The sequence below is a fragment of the Dothidotthia symphoricarpi genome (genome assembly GCF_010015815.1).
Source record: "Dothidotthia symphoricarpi CBS 119687 unplaced genomic scaffold P153scaffold_18, whole genome shotgun sequence".
Classification (NCBI taxonomy): Eukaryota; Fungi; Ascomycota; class Dothideomycetes; order Pleosporales; family Dothidotthiaceae; genus Dothidotthia; species Dothidotthia symphoricarpi.
Window position 1 is genome coordinate 453863 of NW_022985025.1, and position 20553 is coordinate 474415.

Below are 20553 nucleotides of genomic sequence, written 5' to 3' on the forward strand. Positions count from 1 at the left end.
ACGATTAGGGGAAAAAACTCCATGGAATGCCGAAAAAACCACCCCTGGCCCCCCTTCCCCCCACCCCACCCAGTGAGAAACAGAATGCAATGTGTACAGTTGATGTAGAACGGAACGCCCTCATCTGGAAAAGATTCCGATCAATGTGCCTATCCCACCATCCCATCATCCTTTCTTCGCTTTCGCCCGACGATTTCCAAGCCCGCGCTGAACCGCTTCGAATGCAAATGATACAATCTTTCTTTCAATCTTTTCTGTTTTCGTCTTTTTGCGTCCGCGCCAGGGACGCAGCAGTGGGACGTGTGTAGGTTGTAGTTGGCGTGCCCGGAGCGGTAGAGAGCATCGGTATGCTCTCTTTTGCCCAACAGCATATCTCAAGTGTCTGCTCTGAGGAACATACCCTCACAATTTCTGGCAGTATCCAAGACATGGTTCGGAAGACGAGCAGGCGTAGACATACTCTGGATACATCATCATGTACCCACAGGCTGACAGAGCTCTCGTTTACCCTCCCTTGCGATCGGCAACATTAACAGGTAACGGTTCGCCCGTCGTTTTCTGCTCATGAGCTTTCTTTCCCTTTCCACCTTTTCTTCTTTTGTTGCCCCCTTGTGACTGCCATGGGCTGGAGCCATTACTGCTCCCAGAGTGTGGTTTGTTGCTCTTCTCGTTGACCTGCGGATGGTTCTTAACCTGCGTAGTACGATTGTCTCTGTTCCCGTTCGATGCGGCAGGTGTATGTGAAGCTCGGCGAGCATGGTGGTTCTCCTTTGTGTGAACCTTCGTACCGTTCACTAGCTTGCTAAGTTCAGACGATCGGTTGAGGGTCGGCGATGGCGTACGGGTCTCGAACACAGGCGACAGTAGCGGTAGGTTGGCGGACTTGATCTCTTGAGGAGGCGCCCGGGGAGTGTTCGCAATGTCCAAAGACGGGAGACCATTGGTATACCCAGCAGTCCGCCATTGAGGAGGTAGCACCCGTTTTGGAGACACATCCTCCGCATTGTTATTACGGTGACTTTTGTTCGAGTCGTAGCTCGTCCAGCCTTCTGGCGTCGTAGAAAACGGCTGCTGTTCCTCGCTAGGAACCCGAGTCAAACCATTGTTCTCCCCAAGAGGACTGCCCTTCATCGATCCGTTGACAATGGATGGCCCCATTGCCTCCATTACTCTCTGCCTTTGCATCTCTTCAAGCACCAGTTGCTGACGCGCTTCAAGCTCTCTTATCTGCTGTATGTTCTGACTATTGGTGTAGATGCCAAGAGCAGCAGCGTTTGGCATTTCGGGTAGTGAAGACTCAACAATATTGCTTTGAGCATAGACTTCGCGCGGTTGGGCGGGAAATGACCCGTTTACAATAACTGGACCAGCGTCAACGGCCGGTCGGACTGAATCAACACGAGCCTTGCGCTCGCCATTCAGACCAGCAGATGTGTTCGTTACAGTCGGGTAATTTCGCATGTGGTCACTAAGCGGTGATGGTGATCGCGATGCTCGGCGTATGGCGGTATTGAGAAGAGGTTGCAGTACCTCTGGCGAGACACGTCTACGACGTTGGGCCAATTCGCTAAAAGACGGAATGACGGAGACAGCATAATCTGACAGAGGACGCGTCGCCGGGGTCTGATCTGCCACGTAGTAGCCGACATATTCCTTTGGTGTGCTAGTGTCGGGGAGGATAGCAGGCTCGGGCTGATTTGACGGCGGACTGCGTTGGACGACTGGTGTCGATTGCACAACTGTATTGTCTTGGGTTGATCGCACAATAGGGTAACCGGCAAACATCGAAGCATCATAGAGCTGAGGCATAGGTGAGTAGCCTGCAGGTACAGCCTGTTGGTTAAGACCACGAGGAGGCTGCGACTGTGAACGGACTGACCCCGTGTCACTGGTATTCGAAACTCGGTTGACATTTCTTCGCACGCCAGGAACACTATTGCTTAGCGAAGGAGATGAGGGGTTTGTTCGTGACCCGTCTTGGGACATGGCTGGATCCGACTGCAGCGGGTTGTAAAACCCAGGGTGATGGTACAGAAAGCCTTGCGGGATAGCATTGGGTATTCCAAACTCGCCCAAACGAGGGCTGGAATGACCATTGATAAATGGCGACTTTTGTGGAGATCCGTTCGTGCTGTTGGGCCCGCGATTTTGCGCTTGAGCTTGGGCGATGGCATGGGCATGCATTTGCGCGGCTCGCGCCTGGTGTGCCTGCTGATGCTGCTGGGCAGCAAGCTGTGCCCGCAAGGAATTTGACTGCATCTCCAACATCTGGTATTGCTGGAACAACTGGTCATGCAATTGCTCATGGAGTCCCCGTGGAAAGGCAAAGTACTCCTGTTGGCCAGCCCCTGGAAGTGGCGGGCTATGTAGGAATGGTGGCCGCCCTTGAGCAAAGGACGTGCCGTTGGACGATCTCCTGCCATTGTTGTTAGACCCCTTGGAATTGAAACCTCCTCTGCCTCCTCGGTGAGGCGATGCACCGCCACGGGGTCCAGAGCGGATGGGTACGCTCGATGTGATAGTCGCTTTTTGAGATTGCGGCTTCTTGAAGATTGCGCTCGGCTTTTCCTCAGCCGGGAACTCGAACTGTTCGCACGCCTTCTCGAGCTGCTGACCATCCGCGAGAAGATCGAACGCGCGCCGGATCTCCAGATGAATGCCGCGCCAGGCGTAGTCATCTGCCGAATTCCCCAGGTTTCGTTCGATGTTGAACGGCTCCTCAACACAAAGACGGTTCACACCCTCTTTCTGGCCACCTCCAGGATGCCAGTTCTTCTCTTCTCTCTTGAGCCGCTTGCCCTGTCGCACAGAGATGGCTTCTTTTTCAAAGTCGACCTCGTGCCCGTATAGCCGGAAGAACTCGAAAAGCAGCTGGCCTAGCGACTCGTTGTTCTTCTCACCAAACCCTCTCAGCTTGTCCAAGTCGTCGGCAAAGCTAGACAGCGAAGGTTTACCGGTCGCTTTGTCGATTTCTCGATGCGGCAGGTTGTGCAATGCCGGTAATATCGGCGGATTTCGAGTCTGGAGAAAGTTTATAATCATGCATATCCACGTGTACGAGCTGATTGTGCCACCAATGCCTAGAGATTGTCAGAGAGAACTGCAAAGCGTGCCACAGGACTAACCAGCATCGTTCAGGATACGCTTCTTCGTCCAGTGCTTGATGATCATAGCGAGCGGGCGCACACGATCGTCGATCTGGATGTAGGTCTTGATCATGCGCGTGTTGTCGAGGGCAGCGACGTTGTTGACGTTGATGTCGCAATTGATATCCAGCTCAGGGTCCCAGACTTTTACTATCCGGACCTTGGCGCCCGGAATGCAGACGACTTTCTGCATCCCATCTGCGTGCAGTTAGTGTCAGAACTCGAGGAAAAGCTATGGATGGCGTACGTTTATCAAGAGCTTCTGCAAGTGCGTGCATTTCCTCGAGCCTTTTCATAGGTGTTTGGATGCAAATGTCAACTGATGTCAACTGTTAGCGCGGACCCTTCAGATGCGTAGTGCAACTGTCATACCGTCACTTTCTGATGTCCACAGCATGTTGCCAGACGAGCCAAAGACGTGGACCTTGGAGTCGTGGCCAGGAAATTCCGTTTCTAGAATATGCTGGACTTTGTTCACGAAGCGATCTCGCACCTGGACATGCGCCTGGTTCGGCTGTATCCGGCCGTACAGCTCGCGCATGTCGCCACTGAGCTTGCCGTCCTCGTGAGGGTCCAGCGTCTTCTTGGGCACCTCCTTTGCGGGATCTAGTATGTCAGAGGAGTGATAGGGCACTCGCCGGCGCCCCAGATTGCCGACGTTTGTCTCGTATTGGCACTTGAAGGGCCGTCCCAGCCGCAGCGAGGGCATGGTACTGTTCGCCTCCGAGGACACGGAGCGCGGCGAGTGGCTGCCAAGGCCGCCGTTGGGGGACGGCGAGCGCGAGTGCGACTCGTACTTGCGGGCCGACTGCATCGGGGTAGAGGGCACCGAGTTCGAGTGCTGGGAGACAAAGGGCGGGCGCTGGAGGGCAGAGGGCACGGCGTCGGCCCGCTTGCTGCCCGTGTGGTTTGGCACGCCGTTTGACGTCATGGTCGACGTGCTGGTGGGCACGCTGCGGTGGGTACTCTGCTTCCCATCGGTGGTAGTGTGCGGCGCGGGACCCGTCTTCGCAGAGGCCTTGTGCGTTGCAGGGGGCGCCGAGTCCCGCGATCGAGGCGGACTCAGCGAGTGTGGAGACACAATGACGGCGGGGGCGGGCGGCGGCAGTTCGTCGATGCGCGCGAGGTGCAGGACGGGGTGCAGCAGCAGGCAGGGCGGGTGCACTTGCAGCTGGGGCGGGCCGTTCAGCCAGGCGGCGCGCTCTTTGAGGCGGCGGTGCTCAGAATGAATGCTCGTAGGATGCGGGGCGTAAGGATAGACAGCACTGGCGGTGCCGTGGGCGCTCATCAACTTTTGTGCCGTCGACGCTGGTGCTGCAAGGAGGGGCTGCTGCTCTTGCGGGCTGCACGTGGCCAAATCGCCGGGCAGGTCAGGGCAGCGCGAGGGAGTGTCTGGCCTGCAGCGAGAGCCCTCGTTGGAGGTCGTCGTCGGCGGCGGTGGTGGTGGTGTTTTGTGCGGGTACAGTTACGTGCAGCCCCTATGCTCGACGCCGTCTCGAGGCGACTTGCTACGTGCAATCGGTGGCTCGGCCAGGCAGGCGCTAACAAGGGCAGGTGTGGGTGCGACTGCGGCAGAAGGCACAGCAGCGAGGACAGCGAGAGAGCGAGGGAGAAGGTGTGTAGACAACTATGTACAGGAGGCGGACAGCCGTAGGGAATTGTCGAATCGTCGTCACAGGAGGGTGAGAACGCACAGGGCCCGCCCGCTCGCTTCAGCTAGAGCATTTCAGGGCCATGGCCTCCACCACCGTCTCCCCAGGGCCCAAGACCCAAGACCAGGTGACAGGGGCGCCTGGGGGCAGAGCAATCTAATCGTCTCCTGTCCTGCCGGCCGTCCAGCCTGCACCATCGCCTGGGTAGAGCAGTAGTCGTGGATACAGGCGGGTGAACATGCTCTCTCCTCCACATGAATCGCCTTGCCCTCCGAGCAGAAGCAACGCGACTGCGAAAGCATCGACGCCACCTCCATCCAATCTGATGGCGACCCCCTTCTCCCTCTCCAGCACCAGCACACGTCCGAGCACTCGCAAGGGCTCGCCCGACCTGGATTTGCATTGTGTGAAACCAAATACTTCCAGATCCAGACATGAGGCGTAAACAATCATCACAATACATTGCTCAATTCAAGCAGGCGCTCAGGACTGCACGGGCACATGCTACGCCCGCGGACCTGAGGCATGGTGAGCATCCAGAATAGATGCGCTGACAGACCACGCCTCAGCAGAGCCTTCCTTTTCTCAGCAAGACACAGCTGAGTCAAGTCGGCCTATTCCATCGACCCGCACGCACGTGTGGTTACTACAAGATGACCGTTTCAACGGTTGAAACAGTCATCTCGTTTGTACATGCAGCGACCCAACGATCCAACGATCACCGACTCGACGAGATTGCTTGGGGTCCATGGATCTCGGCCAGACTCTCTTTGGAACTCCCCTATTCAGTCCCTTGCTCTGGCGCGAAGTGAACACATGACCCAGATACCTTCAGTCGTCACACTTCATCCGGGCTGCGATTTCGTCCTCATGTGGAAGCTGCAACGGCACGCCAATACATGACACCCCCACGCCCTAATCAGGCTTCCGGTGCTATCGCTAGCACTGAAAGCAAGCTTTTGATCCAGCAAGACAGGGCCCGATAGACACGGGCTCCTTCCTACAATGGTGGCGTTGTTTGACAGTTGGATAGATTGGGTAATCTGGGAACGACCGCCGACGGAATTGGTGCAACCATGGCTAGGCCGGGCGGAAGAGACCCTGGTTCACAGTACGGTTACGGCGCCATCCACTGCCTCGGTAGTCTGCAGACGAGCGTCCACCACCATGCGTCCCCTCTTCCCACGCGTCACGTATTCACCCCACAGGGTATTGCACAGACCATTCTCATCAACAATGGCACAACGAGGGATCGGTAGGCTCATTACCCACTGTAATACACGTCAACAACTCACAACCAAACAGTGAACCCCGCGCTCTTGTACACCATCTTCCACATCGCGGTTCACAACCCGATAAGCTGATACAGGTAGCATCTGCGACGTGCAAGAGAGCTTCCGACCAGCCATCTATGAGTTTCCCAAAGTCGTTGCGACAGCACAGAAGCTGCTCAAGGCCAGTAAGTCATCTACACTCTCATGCACTCTCGCCTAATCCTAACCACCATGACAAGGCCAAATCCTCAAGATTCCCGTTATCGCAACCACACAGAATGCCGCTCGCCTCGGGAGCACAGTCCCAGAGCTGAAGCTTGATGCACCAGATGGTGTCCAGACGACCTGCCATGTAGACAAGACATTGTTCTCCATGATGTACCCATCACACCCCATCCTTCTTCTACTTCCAGCCCTAACACATCCAGCACCCCTGATGTCCGCACCTCCCTCGCCGCACTGACTCCAGGCCCCGACGCCCGCCTCTCCGTTGCAATCGTCGGCATCGAATCACACATTTGCGTGACACAGACTGCGCTCGACTTGCTCCACGACGGACACCAAGTCTACATCATCGCGGACGGCGTGTCGAGCTGCAACAAAGAGGAGGTTCCTATCGCGTTGGCACGACTGAGGAGTGAGGGTGCGATCGTCGCAAGCAGTGAGGGGTGGTTGTATGAGGTTGTCGGGGATGCGAAGAGGGATACGTTCAAGCAGATTGTTAAAGTGGTCAAAGAGCACAAGGACAGCACGAGGGAGAGTTTGCAGACACTTTGCAAGATCTAGTGCTGAGGCATGCACACGATATCCATGTGTTCGCCGATTTGTATGACGCTGCGTTGTACCATCAGTCTAGAAGGGGGTCTCGAACATATGTTTTGCGTATCTTAATGCGCTTGGTCTAATGTTTAACGAAGTCGGTCATTTTATTTCATTTCGAATTACTTCGTCACGACTGCTGGATTTCGTTCCTCTCGAAAAACGCTTTTCGTCTACCGCTTGGAGATAGGTGAAAGGAACATGAGTTTCTTCACGCTGATAAATGATGAAAAGTATCTTATTACATGCCCCCTCACAGGTTTTCCATTCAGAGAAAGCCTAAGACTACATAAAACACATCGGATGTCTGAGCAAACACCCAACCACACCATTCCCAACCCCTCATCTCCCACAACACACACCACAACAGACTACTCAAACCACACGCATCCCCTCCCCCCTAACAGCCTGCCCATAATCCCCCGCATTCGGCGTGCGGCAAATAGTATGCGTATGATACTTCGCGGGCTCCGTATTCGTCAAAAACACGCCCGAATGATGATCAAACTCCACCAAAATAACCGGACTCTGAACACGGAAGTAAAACGCATCCTCATCGCCATACCCGCCAATCCAGCAGAAATACGTCTCAGCGAAGTGCTTCTCAACCAACTGTAGCCTCAGCTGGCGCGACTTCGCGGGGTGGTAGAGCAGGAACTCGTTGCAGATGTCTAGGATATTCGCCTTCTGTGCGGCGGTGAGAGAAGATGCGAGGACGCCCTGATACGGCACGATGCGATTATCGCGGAACGCGCCGCAGGCGTGGCGCTGGTCGTCGGGCCCCCAAGCGTCGGTGATGAGTTCATCGCGTTTCGCGGCGTCGTTGTGCGAGAGGCCGTAGACTTGCTTCATAGCATCATCACGCAGGTTCTTGTAGATCTGCGCCGTGCTTTTCTGCTCTGCGGTCAAGCTTTGCATGAGTTTCAAGCCGAGAGCGCCTTCTTTGTGCAGGATCTGCGTGCCCTTCCACTCCCCTGCGTCGATGATGTTGGGCTCTGCGCCCGTGAAGGAGGGTGTCATGAAGACTTGCGGGCCTTTGAAGAAACACGATATGCAGAGGTGGTGGCCGTAGAAGAGCCAGCCCCAGGGCTGGGAGGGCGAGGCGGAGGGCGTGCCGAAGAGGAGGAAGTTGTAGGAGTATTTGTTCATGATAAGGGGGAGGTGCACGACTTCGCCCAGGAAATGGTTTACGCGCATTGAGCTGAGGGCTTTTTGGTAGCCTTCGGGGGAGAGGGAGGCTTCGATGATGGATAGGATTGCTTGGGCGTTTTGCTCTGGGACTGGGGTGTGTTAGTGAGTTGGAAGGATGGGGAATTAGAGAGCACTCCGTACTTTCTTCTAGTCGAAGACCAAAAGGTCGCAGCAGGAACTCTGGGTTGCTCCAGGCGCGCCATTCTCTTGAGCTAACCTCATACTTCAACTTCTCTTTTTGCTCTTCGTTCAAGCCGCTTAGTAGTTCCTCGGCTTTCTTTACTACGCTCTCCACGTCAACCCCTTCGTCTCTTGTCTCGAACAATCCCTCCCGCACTGTCCCGTCGTTCGTGATACCCTTGTACGGCTCTGCTAGCAGCTTCTCCCAGACTTTAGTAAGATCGTACAGCCAAGGTGGCGCACGATTGTCCTGCATGCACTTCAAGTACTCATACGGGCTTTGCTTTGCCGCCGTGGTGAAGCGCGGAGAGTTCAGATCGGGGAGATGTGTACGGAATCCGACTGCAGCTTCCTCGTAGGTAGTCATTGTCGGTAGTCTTTCCAAGAGCCGATGGAAATTTGTTCAGTGTGTTGAGTATTGGTAGACGGCAGTTGATTTGTAGGTAATCCTCGGACGAGCGGTGTTTCTCTATATCGTACACGGTTATGAGGAGGTATTTCTGCTGCCGGATTGGGATAGCTGGAGCTATTGGGGTGGTGGTGAAGCTCCGGATGAACCCTTATCCCTACTCTTGTCACAACCCGTGGTCGCGGTTGGGTTGTACAAAGTAATTCCAGCAACGGTAGATTCTTCAAGAGGACGGGTAGATTGGAGATGTTTTCGCGGCTTCTATTGTATCTCAACGCGTGACAGTGATAGTTTCTTCTTGAACAGAAGACGCGTACGAGTTCCCCACAAGTAGCTTGAATGCTAGCGCGGGGCAGTAGAACCCCTCCTTGTATGAGAATATATCCACAGAACTCATCTACCAATAAATACCGTAGCGGACTGAAACACTTGCAAGCATTTTCTAGGCTCGGAAAGCGGAGCTAACACCGGACATCAAAGTCCCTCATCAATCAACTTACCTCTTACATCATAACATCCATCAACCCAACCCTCATCTTCAACGTCTCCAGCCATCTTTCGCCTAAACTCAGAAGTTTTCCTACCAGCACAACAACAACAGCAACAATGTCAGACACTACCCCCAAAGGCCCCTACAAGCTCGTCACCGTAAACACCGCCCCCGAGCGCGCGAAGCGACTGGTCGGCCGCTTGGTCGAAGCCCTAAAGGACCGATATGAGATTGAACATGTGGCGAACTGCTCTTCGATCGAGGAGGTAGAGCCGACTGTGCGAAAACACCAGCCCAATGTTCTGGTACGTCTCCAAAAGCCTTCCACATCTTCTTCAGGACATTCCGTCTGCCATTCTATCCCCTTGTCCTCCATGCCCTTGATGTTTTGCGTCTGTGTGCTCCTGCGACTTGTGTTGACGCAGAACAGTTCTCGGCATCAATGTGGTCTCCTGAACAAGCGGCCGAGATTCATGCTATTGCGAAGAAAGAAGTTCCGGGTATCAAACTGCATGCTATACCCCAGGGTCTGCAGGTTGAGAAGGGTCCAGATGCGATTGTGGAGCATTTGATGGAGCAGGTGCCTATTTTGCTGGAGAGCTAGATCGAGTGTAAGATGAAGGAAATCAAGAGATATTCATATAGCCTTGGAGGCCTTTTATACAAATCTCGACTACATGCGTTATAGACGAAGACCTAGTACAAACTCTCACACGACCAAGTCTCTGCACTATTCACATCTCCTTCTCCAGTCCACTTGGCCATCTTGGGGTACACACACAGCGGCCTCTGTCGCATGACCTTGTCATGCGTCGTCTCGTTGACGTACTTCGTGCCCACAATGTACTCCGGCACCGTCCCATTCTCCACCCACGCCATCATGGCAAGTAGCACATCATGCGTCTTATCCTCAAAACCAGGAACACTATGCACAGTTTTTCCTAAGACACCCGCTTGGTTTGGCCCCCCGAAGTACCACGGCGCGTTGAACGCTGCCGTTGTGTTCATGCAATGCCCCATGCCCGGCACGATGAAGTACTTGAAAAACGAGTCGACATCCACACCGCGTGGTTGCAGCGTGCGAAGGACGTGATCGTAGTAATAAGGAGTGCTACCAGTGGGAATGAGCGGGTCGACTGCGCCGTGATAGGAGAGGAGCTTTCCGCCCTTGGCTTCGTAGGCAGAGAGATCAAATCCGACTGTTGCGTTTCCGGGGTTGATCTCGTCAGATAGTTTGATGATGGAGTCGTTGTATTCTGTGTAGTTCCATTGTGGCCCTTTACCAAGAAAATACTTGACGTAGTCTGTGCCGAGTTTGTTTGGCGCGCTCACGCTGATGAGAGCTGGTGTGCCTTCCTGTAGCGTAGTGAGTATATGTTTCATGAGTACTTCATGCTGGGTGCTTTGCTTACGCTTCCAGGCCAGAATCCCGGGAGGATCATGGTATTGTTCTCTCCAACGTAGTCGCTCCAGATATTGTGTATAGTGTCGAGTTGCGGGCCCGTCAAGCAGTTTGTGGCATTTGCAGTGGCGTTTGCACCACAGAGAAGGGCGTCGGGGCGGAAGTTACAGCCCTGCGGGTCGGAGATGATGCTATCGACCAGACCATCTTGAGGATCGCATTGTTTGAGCACTTCCGCATTGATAACTGAGAACTGTGCGCTCGAGATGTGATAATCGGCCGTCGTGGGCAGGTTGTTCAAAGCGATTCTCACGGTCCCCGGCTGGAGATGTGATGTCCACCACGCGGGTGCACCAGCGACGATGCCGTCGAAGTCTTCTGGGTACAATTCTGCCTCCTTTAGGCCCTGGCGGCCGCCGGTCGAGCAACCGGAATAGTAGCTGTAAGACACGTTTTCTTGGTAGTATGCGGCAGTGACGTTTTTCCCAATCACAACGGACCCGTGGAGCGCTAGATGACCCCAGTTCTCGACAACATCAGGCTGTTGGTATGCCCACGAACCATCGCTATTGGTTGAGTTGTGTCCGGTGTCTGTCGAGATTACGGCAAAACCATATCGTACACCGACAGCCTGATTGAGCATTAGCCGTTTAGTCTCCTTAAAAGGATAACGCGAAGAATCTAGTACCATATCTGCCCAATTGACACCTCCAGAATAACCTCCCTGTCCAACAGCCAGGAACCTGCCATTCCACGCCTCGGGCAGAAACAAGCCGAGTCCGAACGTTGTGTTGCCAACGCTCTTAACCTGGACTGATACGGCGCATAACGCTGGGAGGTTGACGGGGTTCGTTGGATAGCCCAAGTCGCCTGCTGGTACTTCGAACGTCGAATTCGCTTGGAGGGAGTATGCAAAGTTCACACTTGCGCCAGTGGGCAACGAGGCCTGCAGAAAAGACGGTGTGCAGGAGCAACTTGCCACCTTAATCAACGCTACGCAACTGAGCAAGGTATTGAGCTTCCGTCTCATCTTGTCTATTTCGAAACTTTCAAATTGTGAATCTGAACGTTAGAGATAACAAAAGCGAAAAACCAGCTGGTCTTCAATTGGGCATGGGACCTGTTTTACATGTTCAAGTCCACGAACATTAGAACACAGGCCGAGTCAAAATGCTGGGATTCGGGTGTTCTCAAAGGTCCAAGCTATCCATGAAACATCCTTGTGCGATGCGCATACCTGACGTGGCGTCCTCGATTTGCGGGTTTAAAATTGCAGGGTGTGCAAAGCAGCTTGTTCTTTGGTGGAGCTTGAAGGTCTGTTCTCAACTGCCGCTATCCGTGATGAAGCGCGGATCTGCATGTTGACAGCAAGATCTTAGCAAGACGGACAGATGATCGAATAGAGACTCTAGCATCCCTGATAATTGCCGATGTAAAAACACAATTCACGCAGGAACCGCTCTGATGACGAAAGTTCCTACGTAGGCGCGCTAAACACACGGGTGGGTGCTAGCGTTACCCCGTGTTCAGAATGTGGGGTTTTCGGCAATGCAAGCGGGCGAAACCCCTCACCGCGGTTCTTGCGTGGCGCATCGTTCGCAGGTCTCGAAGCCAGTCTTATTGCATCGGTCTACCTATCCAGTACGAGCAGATTTTCCAGGAAGCTCCATTAAGTAAGCAGGAACGAGGGCCGGCTAAGTGTTTTCCCGATCGTGAAACCTGCGGGATAGAGTTGGCAGTCTTGATGAACAAGGTCACAGTACATTTTGGATTGATAATAAGGGTATAGAGACCCACCAGGAAGCGTTTCCAGGGACAAAAAAACAGATCTCCATCTATAAATCAATCTCACAAGTGTCGACATCGACATCATCTATCACCATTTGGGGCCAGAGTAAACATTTACCCAAATAACTACATCTGCATCTTTGCAGCCATTAGCCTGTATCATGGCGGACAACTTGAGGATAGCTGTGATAGGTGCAGGTAAGCGCCCAGTTGTTGCTCTGGGATATGAATTCTTCATGGAGTTTGACGGCTAACACCATTCAGGCATGGGTGGTCTCTCAACCGCCCTTTCCCTTGCCAAAGCTGGCCACAAAAACATCACCGTCTACGAGAATGCTTCCAATCTTGGCTTTGTGGGAGCAGGAATCCAGCTTGCACCAAACATGGCCAAGATCCTCGATAGATTAGGCTGCTGGCAGAAGATTGCTGCCGAGGCGGTTCAATGTGCAAACACGTACATTCGTGAAGGTGCGACAAACAAAGAGTTGGGTTTCGTCGATCTTGCGTATGTGGAGAAGACATATAAATACCCACACATGGTCGGCCACCGTTCCAGTTTAGCAGGTGGTCTCTATGACGGATGTGTCAAGGAAGAGGGCATCGCCTTCAAGTTCAGCAGCCAGATCTCTGATATCAAATTTGGTTCAAGCCCAAGTTTTAAAGTCACCCCGAGAGATGGGGAGGCTCATCGAGTTGAATGCGATATTCTTCTCGGTGCTGATGGCATAAAGAGTAATACTCGCACTGCACTACTTCAAGAAAATGGCCAGACCGGAACTGTAAAGGACTCGGGCCAAGCTGCATACCGCATCATGCCAACGCGCGAGCAAATGGCCCACGATCCCGAACTTCTCGCACTCATCGACTCTGAAACAGTGACCCGCTGGATCGGCGAGCGTAAGCACATCATAGCCTATCCCATCCAGAACAACACCATCTACAACATCTCCACCTTGCAGCCAGATGTCAACTTCGCGGGCGCACCCGACTCCACATACACAACCCAGGGCTCCAAGTCCGCCATGCTGGAAGTGTTCGGCGACTTCTGCCCCATGATACACAGGCTGCTGAATCTCGTGCCGGATGGTGAGGTTTGCGAGTGGAAACTACGTCTCCATGACCCACTGCCAACATGGGTCCACGATAGTACTGCTCTCGTCGGTGATGCGTGTCACCCCACTCTACCACATATGGCGCAAGGCGCTGCGCAAGCCATCGAAGACGGCGCCGTACTAGGCGTTGTACTGTCTCCAAGTCGCATTTCGGATTGCTCACCCAGCACGATTAATCACGCTCTTCGGCTGTACGAGCAACTCCGCAAACCACGTGCAGAAGCTATTGTCGAGCTTGCGGCCGAGAACGGACGAGCAATGCATCTCGGGGCTGGCAAGGCGAAGGAGGAGCGGGATAAGGCTTTTGCGGCGTTGAAGAGTGGGCCAGGAAAAGTGCCGGACAAGTGGGCCGATGCTGGGGTTCAAGCCATAGTCTATGGGACAGACGTTATTGTTGAGGCAGAGAAGCTATGTGATGAGGCAGGATTAGTCGCAAAGCTTTGAAGATAGAATGAATGCATGAGATAAATTACCTTCCGTGTTTGAGTGTTTGCTGTGGGCACAGCGGGTGTTAATAAGTAACCAAGCCGACGATCCCCGCAGGTTGAACGAGCCCCCCAGTCGATATTTGCAAGGAAAGGAAACAACCCCAACATCCCCGAAGCCAAAACAAGAAAAGCGCTATCAAGCACCTTAGCCTTCGCCGTTAAAGCTTAGGTCCGGATGGCGTTGCTTGGTACCCTCCCTGCATACCGCACGTCATGCATGGCCTATTCATTTACCGGTCATCAATAAATTCAACTGCCGTGATCCACTCCGGGTTTCCAACAGGCAAGGAACCCTTCTCCTGAAATCGCACGACGCGTACTCAACGAACTCGACGTTACCAATCCAAGTAGTAGATTGGCCGTAAGAGGGTAGTGGAGAATGTCTCATTACTCGACAAAGACAACCGAGAAGGATTTGGAGTTCAGAGATCATGCTGTGACGGAGTCGCATGGTAATCCCTGAGCAGACTAACGTGTTTTATCTCCAGCATCCGGGGCTTCTCCACACCGGCACATCGCCTGGGGACTCCACAAACGATTACGTGCAGAACCGTGCACAGTATAAGAACGGGACGACACGGCTAATTCTGTGACTGTGTGGACTTTTCTCTCTCTCTGGTGCTGAAGTCGTCTTCACAGAACCAAAGACACGATGTCTCAGGATGGGAAGATCACCGCCAGTGCTGCTCAGCAAAAGGAAGACCTTGAGCGTGCCAACACCCATGGAACATACCTCGACGCGTTTGAGGGCTCTCATATCTCAGAGGAACATCGTCAGTACCTCGTGCAGAAACATGGAACCTACGAGCTTGATCCACTTCCGACCATGAGTGATCACGACCCGTACAATTGGTCGTCCTGGAAGGTTAGTCTTGCCCTTACAATGCAAAGTTTCGTACTCACTTATGTTACTAGAAATATATGAACCTCTTCCTTATCGCCATCCACGCATGCATGGGTGCTTTCGCTGCATCTGCTATTATTCCAGCATACGAAGATATTGCAGTGGATCTCGGCGTGACCATAAGCACGGTAGCGTACCTAACGTCGATACAAATTGTTGTATTAGGTGCCGCCCCGCTCCTCTGGCGCCCCCTATCCACACGCTACGGTCGCAAGCCCATCTTCGTCATCTCACTCATCGGTAGCTTGGCGTTCAATATCGGATGCGCGGAGAGCAAATCGTACGCCGCTATGGCGACGTGTCGTGCATTCTCAGCATTCTTCATTTCACCACCGGGCTCACTTGGAAGCGCAGTTGTGGTGGAAATGTTCTTCAAGAAGGAAAGAGCCAAGTGTATGGGTATTTGGACAGTCATGGTAACTGTCGGTATCCCGCTTGCACCGTTCATAATGGGGTTCGTGGCGTACAACGTTGGATATCGATGGATCTACTGGATTATCGCAATTGTGAGTGCCATCTACACGCGCCCCACGCTGGAAAATATACTGACGGTGAGATGTAGATCCACGGCGTTCAACTCATCCTGTACCTACTAGTCGGTGCTGAGACACGCTTCATAAGACACAAGGATGGTCCGCTCGCCTCGTCAAGCAGCGACAACAACAACAAGAAGAAGTGGTTACCCCACCGCATCGATTCCACACCCTTGAGCGCTGTAGAATTCGTCTCGCCGCTTCGTTTCTTCAAGTACCCTTGCGTACTAATTCCTGCATGCGGCCACGCTATGGTCTTCCTCTTCGCCTCCGTCATGTGCACAGTTGAAATCCCGCAGCTCATCGGCCAAAAGTTCAAGCTCAACGCAGAACAGACTGGTCTGCAGTTTATCGGCATCATCATCGGTTCTCTCATCGGCGAACAGGTTGGCGGTTTCTTAAGTGATCACTGGATGAGCTGGCGAGCGAAGGACACAACACAATCGAGGCGGGCACCGGAGTTCAGACTTTGGCTGAGTTACTCTGGTATTCTGCTTGCGATTTGTGGTCTCGTAGTATTTCTTCTACAGACTCAGAATGCGACTGCGGGCCACTGGAACGTGACGCCTATCATTGGCGTCAGTATTGCAGCAGTAGGGAATCAGATCGTCACGACGATCATGATCACGTATGCTGTCGACTGCTACCCAGATGATGCGGGTAGTGTTGGTGTTTTCATCATCTTTGTGAGACAGACTTGGGGTTTCATCGGACCTTTCTGGTACGTATTGTGGAGAAGGGACGCAGGATTCAGCTGCTAATTCATGACAGGTTCCCGTACATGTTTGAGAATATTGGAATTGCAAACAGCGCGGCTGTTGCATCTGCACTGATGGCTGGGTGTGCATTGATTCCCGTAGCCTTTCTACAATGGAAGGGTCACAAACTCCGTAGCAAGACAGTAGCGATGATTTAGAATGTTCGCAAGATGTCGGGGGTCTCGTTCCGCTGGCTGGACGATCAATGCGAACGATAGTTCCAGAGAAGGTTCATTTGGTAGCTGTGTTATAGATTATGACCTTCTATATATACCACATCAGACACCTACCTGCCCACAAGCTACTAAAAAACATGATACTTGGGTGCGTTAGCATTGATCTTTTGTCGTACACTGATAGATAACACTTTTAAGTATTGCAAGTTAGGACTGCACAATAGGTTTACCGTGTGACACCAAGTGGTTCCGTGTTTGCAAGAACACATAAACTGTATTGGCCATATATCAGTCATATCGTCATGACCGAAACTTTTAACCACAGCAGACATTGAGAAGTACAATCGTTTCTGTTTACAAGCACTTGAAGCTTCGATGTATTGTTAGAACAACAATATGTGGAAAATTCAATTCAATCTGCGGAGTGTTTGTGACGATATAACGCCTATTATTGCATGGTTTCATTCAACAACAAGTCCTGACAGTCTTCAACGTGGCAAAAGACACATTCCACCACAACGAAACATAATCGCCTTTTTGCTTTAAGAGTGAATACAGGTTGTACTGAACTCTCTTTTTGCCGCATTTCGGTTTCTAACCGCTACAAGGTCATTTTGCCTAACCAATCTCCATGCATCGTTCGGTCACTTGAGGTCATGGGCAACAAACACAGTATACCTTCGTCATACACGCCGCACAAATGGCGATGCCACCGATGTATGTTGCCGAGTGCCACCGTAGACACATTCTAACAGCTACATAGGCGGTAAAACCTGGACGGTCGCGGTCGTGGGTAACAAATGTCCGACTTGCAGGCACCAAAGGTGTAAGAAAAAATGTTGGGATTTGGACTTGACGAGGACGGACGAACTGTGGATTGAGAAGAGCGGGTCGAAAAAATTGAAAAAGAGGACTCTATAGGTGAATGTTCCCTGAAGCCCTTGATAACACTCAGGGAGGATTTACAGTGCTTGTTGTTCTGAACTGTTGAATTCATGATGCAGATTGGGAAGGTTGCAGCGAATTAAAGATTAATGCATAATGAACCCTGAAATACCGCCGACATGACTCGAGCATGGAAAAGGCCCGGTTCCTGTTGAGATGGCGTAGGCCCGCTTGAGCACGGCCCCACATGCTTATCAAACGTTCACCGACGACTCGTCTTTCAACCACCTTCCTAATGGTGTTGCTGCAACGATGCACACCGTAAATCGTATGCAGTGATTGTTCAGATCGTCTATTTGCCCGCCATCTCAATTGCTGTCAGACCATGGCTGAGCTCAAGCCACGTCAACGAAAATTCGCCCCACGTTCACGCACAGGATGCCTTACTTGCCGCACAAGACGGAAACGATGCGAACCCGATTCTGCTCGACCGGACTGCTCCAACTGCAAACGCCTAAACCTAACATGCGAATGGCAGGCACAGCGCAAAGTTGTTGTTGTTGGACAATCGTCTGAGTCCAGTTCACCCAGCCCAGAAAGCCAGGCCCCCGGGCAATTGCAACCATCTATTGATCCTTGGGATGCATTACCTGGAGATGCAACGTCAGAAAGGAAGCACCTTCTCCAATATTATGTGGAGGCATTTGTGCCAAGCGTTTCTGTAGCAACAACTCCGACAAGCTTTTATACATCCTTGTATATGCCCTGGGCTTTCCAAAGCGAGGGAATGCTGGACGCGATTCTTGCCATTACTTCTGCCCAACTTGCCCGAAGAAGCATGGATCAAAATCGTGCGCAGAATCTACGAGCTGTTTCGACTAGACATGAGAGGAAGTGCTATGCATTCATCCAGAACCGGGTTTCCCAAACTGGTGTGCCGATTGCAGACACTTACCAAGTGGCTGCAGTCATCCTTATTCTGGTCGGTCTTGAAGCTCTTAATGGTGTGAAGACTACCCGGTGGATGTCGCAAATCCAGTGTGTGCAGCGAATCTTGAACACACTCACTCCAGAACAACATCTCGTAGATTGCTGGGAAGTCGACTCTCTTCGTCGCCATTTCACATATCACTTTGTATCGGCCTCTCTTATGGCGCGAGTTTCGGGATCTCCTTCTTTTTCATCCTCCGCGGAGCAGGAACTGTCGCCGCTTCTAAGCCCCACAACTATGCCGCTCACCGTAGATCCTTTGATGGGCATATCGTATCAGCTCTGTAACCTGACCTCCCGGATTCAGTACCTGAGCTCTTCAAATCCTACCTACTTGGCATCCTTCAATGCTATTGAGCAGGGCATTCTGAACTGGACTTACGAAAGTCCTTTCACCTTGGGTATTGATCTCACAATAGCGCTAGATCTCGTTGCACTCGCTGAAGCCTACCGTCTTGCGGCATTCATTCAGTTGTACCGCACTTCCCCTACCCATGCAGCGCTCATCCCAACCTGTGCCTCGCGAGCAATGGAGTTCATTGTCAGGATTCCAACCGGCAGTCCTGCCGAGTCGAGCTTATTGTATCCTATATTCCTGGTTGGTGCAGAGTTGGAAGACGATACGGCACGTGAGACATGTTCCAAGCGGTTGGAAGATATTCAAAAAAGAAACCGTTACGAGAATGTGGCTGCCGCACAGAAAGTCCTAAAAGAGGTCTGGCGGCCCACTTTGAAAGGTGGAAAAAAGAGAAATTGGGAAGATGTTCTTAGGGAGTTGAAGTGGTCGTTCACTCTCGGATAGTCTGTTCCAATATATCGCACACGCAGACACAAGTATCACACTTGATAACGAAGCTACGAACCACGGACTCCAAATTTCGGGTTGGCTGCTTATAATCCGAGTATGGGACCGCAGAACACCCATCAGTCAATTTGATATACGACACTTTCCATTGGAAAGGCCTCTCTATACCATTGACGATGAGTTGTCTTCCTCGAGCAAGGGATCATGCTGGTCTTGCTATTGTGGGACCAAAAATGTATGATCCAGGTGATCATAATTAGCGAGAGGAGCAAAGTCAGAAAACCGAATTTCTGATCTTTGATATCTGTGGCCTCGAATCGGACTGAAAGACTAGCAAGGCCAAATTCAACATCGAGGCTTGCGTTGTAGGAACTGCTACAAGATGCATATTTTTACAAAGACGGCAGCGAGGTAGACAAAGTAGTCGCCAGTGATATATTTGGTAACGTTGAGGAGCACAACAAGGTCAAAATCAGGGGCCAAAGTTGCCAGAGGTGGTTTTGGGCCTGTGAGGGGTAATATTGCGGGTAATGCATAGGGAAATGGAAGTGATGGATTTGGACAACACACACCTATGGATAACGCAAGTGGAGTTACTGCCAGCAAGACTAGTGCCAAAGTAGCTCCAGCCAATTGCGTAGACCAAGAAGCCATTCCTCATGACGCTGCGGACCGATATCGCTGGGGTAGATGCTCCTCAAGTCTGCTGGAACTGAGACCTAGCAGGAGGCGGGTTTGGATGTGAAGTGATTAGGAGCGAGATTAATACAGTACTGTATAGAGGATGCTATGGGTTGGGGAAATGGTCCGAGCTCAGAAGTTTTACGTCCCGTTTCGTGGCAATTCACCTGCTGTAGCACGGACAGAATATTGCGTTCTAATATCATTGTTGTAACTTGTTTGTCCAGTGAAAAATGACGATACCCTAGTGATATTAGGCTCATACTGTCGCAGCCTCCAGTCACATGAAAGGAACCACAACAGACCGCATTCATGAGCAAAGCCTGTACATTCAAACTCTATGAGATATCCCCTAAGCGGAGATGTACCCGAGGGCATCATGACTCGAAACTCATCCGATAGGAGAGGAGAAACAAAAAAAGCAGATTATTCTACGCTTTTGTCCGTCCCCTTATAAATTCCTCGGTCCACACAGCGCCACCTTCTCAACCAACAGCTCGTACCTGTCTGCGCCCAGCCCGCACCCATTGAACTCGCTCGTCCAGCACGCCTCCCTACCCCCCATCGACGGATCCAGCGCGTGCACCTTCGCGTTCAAATCGCGGAGACTGGTCTCCTGCCACTTCTTCGTAAGCGGGCTCTTCGGGTCCTTCTCGTGGCTGAGCTCGATCTGCAGGCTGCGCGCCGCGCGATTCGCTGTATCGAGTGTGGTGTAGAGCTCCGTGCGTGGAAGTGGGTGGTATATGCGGAGTGGCGGCCCCTCTTCGTCGTCATCAGTATCGGTTGAGGGAGAGATGAGCTTGAAGAGGCGGAGGATGTATAGCGATTTCGAGATGAAGGATGCAGGGCCGAGGTCCTGGGGCGTTTTGT

At 52.4% G+C, this 20553-nt stretch overlaps 8 protein-coding genes across 8 annotated transcripts; 5 read left to right on the forward strand and 3 right to left on the reverse strand.

Moving 5' to 3' along the window:
- Window positions 1-68: 68 nt before the first annotated feature.
- P153DRAFT_323182 (uncharacterized protein) lies at window positions 69-4788 on the reverse strand. The gene is made up of 4 exons (XM_033665198.1): window positions 3519-4788; window positions 3394-3465; window positions 3126-3344; window positions 69-3080 (listed from the first exon to the last, which is right to left on the reverse strand). Exons 1-4 carry the CDS (start codon window positions 4432-4434, stop codon window positions 505-507), a joined length of 3783 nt encoding a protein of 1260 aa, XP_033520516.1. The 5' UTR covers window positions 4435-4788; the 3' UTR covers window positions 69-504.
- A 919-nt stretch (window positions 4789-5707) lies between these two features.
- On the forward strand, window positions 5708-7062 carry P153DRAFT_85737 (Isochorismatase hydrolase). Its single transcript, XM_033673451.1, has 5 exons — window positions 5708-6053; window positions 6104-6119; window positions 6172-6257; window positions 6312-6450; window positions 6501-7062. The coding sequence occupies exons 1-5, from the start codon at window positions 5804-5806 to the stop codon at window positions 6856-6858; spliced, it is 849 nt and encodes a 282-aa protein (XP_033520517.1). The 5' UTR covers window positions 5708-5803; the 3' UTR covers window positions 6859-7062.
- Window positions 7063-7109: 47 nt separating this feature from the next.
- P153DRAFT_323186 (uncharacterized protein) lies at window positions 7110-8952 on the reverse strand. Its single transcript, XM_033665199.1, has 2 exons — window positions 8224-8952; window positions 7110-8171 (listed from the first exon to the last, which is right to left on the reverse strand). Exons 1-2 carry the CDS (start codon window positions 8627-8629, stop codon window positions 7267-7269), a joined length of 1311 nt encoding a protein of 436 aa, XP_033520518.1. The 5' UTR covers window positions 8630-8952; the 3' UTR covers window positions 7110-7266.
- Window positions 8953-9056: 104 nt separating this feature from the next.
- On the forward strand, window positions 9057-9878 carry P153DRAFT_369484 (uncharacterized protein). The gene is made up of 2 exons (XM_033668788.1): window positions 9057-9466; window positions 9592-9878. The coding sequence occupies exons 1-2, from the start codon at window positions 9278-9280 to the stop codon at window positions 9763-9765; spliced, it is 363 nt and encodes a 120-aa protein (XP_033520519.1). The 5' UTR covers window positions 9057-9277; the 3' UTR covers window positions 9766-9878.
- P153DRAFT_347052 (tannase and feruloyl esterase) lies at window positions 9384-11839 on the reverse strand. Its single transcript, XM_033666150.1, has 3 exons — window positions 11252-11839; window positions 10574-11194; window positions 9384-10517 (listed from the first exon to the last, which is right to left on the reverse strand). Exons 1-3 carry the CDS (start codon window positions 11591-11593, stop codon window positions 9858-9860), a joined length of 1623 nt encoding a protein of 540 aa, XP_033520520.1. The 5' UTR covers window positions 11594-11839; the 3' UTR covers window positions 9384-9857.
- Window positions 11840-12144: 305 nt separating this feature from the next.
- Window positions 12145-13927, forward strand: P153DRAFT_323196 (FAD/NAD(P)-binding domain-containing protein). Its single transcript, XM_033665200.1, has 2 exons — window positions 12145-12549; window positions 12616-13927. The coding sequence occupies exons 1-2, from the start codon at window positions 12513-12515 to the stop codon at window positions 13905-13907; spliced, it is 1329 nt and encodes a 442-aa protein (XP_033520521.1). The 5' UTR covers window positions 12145-12512; the 3' UTR covers window positions 13908-13927.
- Window positions 13928-14194: 267 nt separating this feature from the next.
- On the forward strand, window positions 14195-16375 carry P153DRAFT_323198 (MFS general substrate transporter). Its single transcript, XM_033665201.1, has 4 exons — window positions 14195-14816; window positions 14867-15361; window positions 15418-16109; window positions 16160-16375. The coding sequence occupies exons 1-4, from the start codon at window positions 14604-14606 to the stop codon at window positions 16302-16304; spliced, it is 1545 nt and encodes a 514-aa protein (XP_033520522.1). The 5' UTR covers window positions 14195-14603; the 3' UTR covers window positions 16305-16375.
- Window positions 16376-17592: 1217 nt separating this feature from the next.
- Window positions 17593-18999, forward strand: P153DRAFT_378347 (uncharacterized protein; the record flags this gene model as incomplete). Its single annotated transcript, XM_033669787.1, has 1 exon — window positions 17593-18999. The coding sequence occupies one exon, from the start codon at window positions 17593-17595 to the stop codon at window positions 18997-18999; it is 1407 nt and encodes a 468-aa protein (XP_033520523.1).
- Between the last annotated feature and the right edge of the window lie 1554 nt (window positions 19000-20553).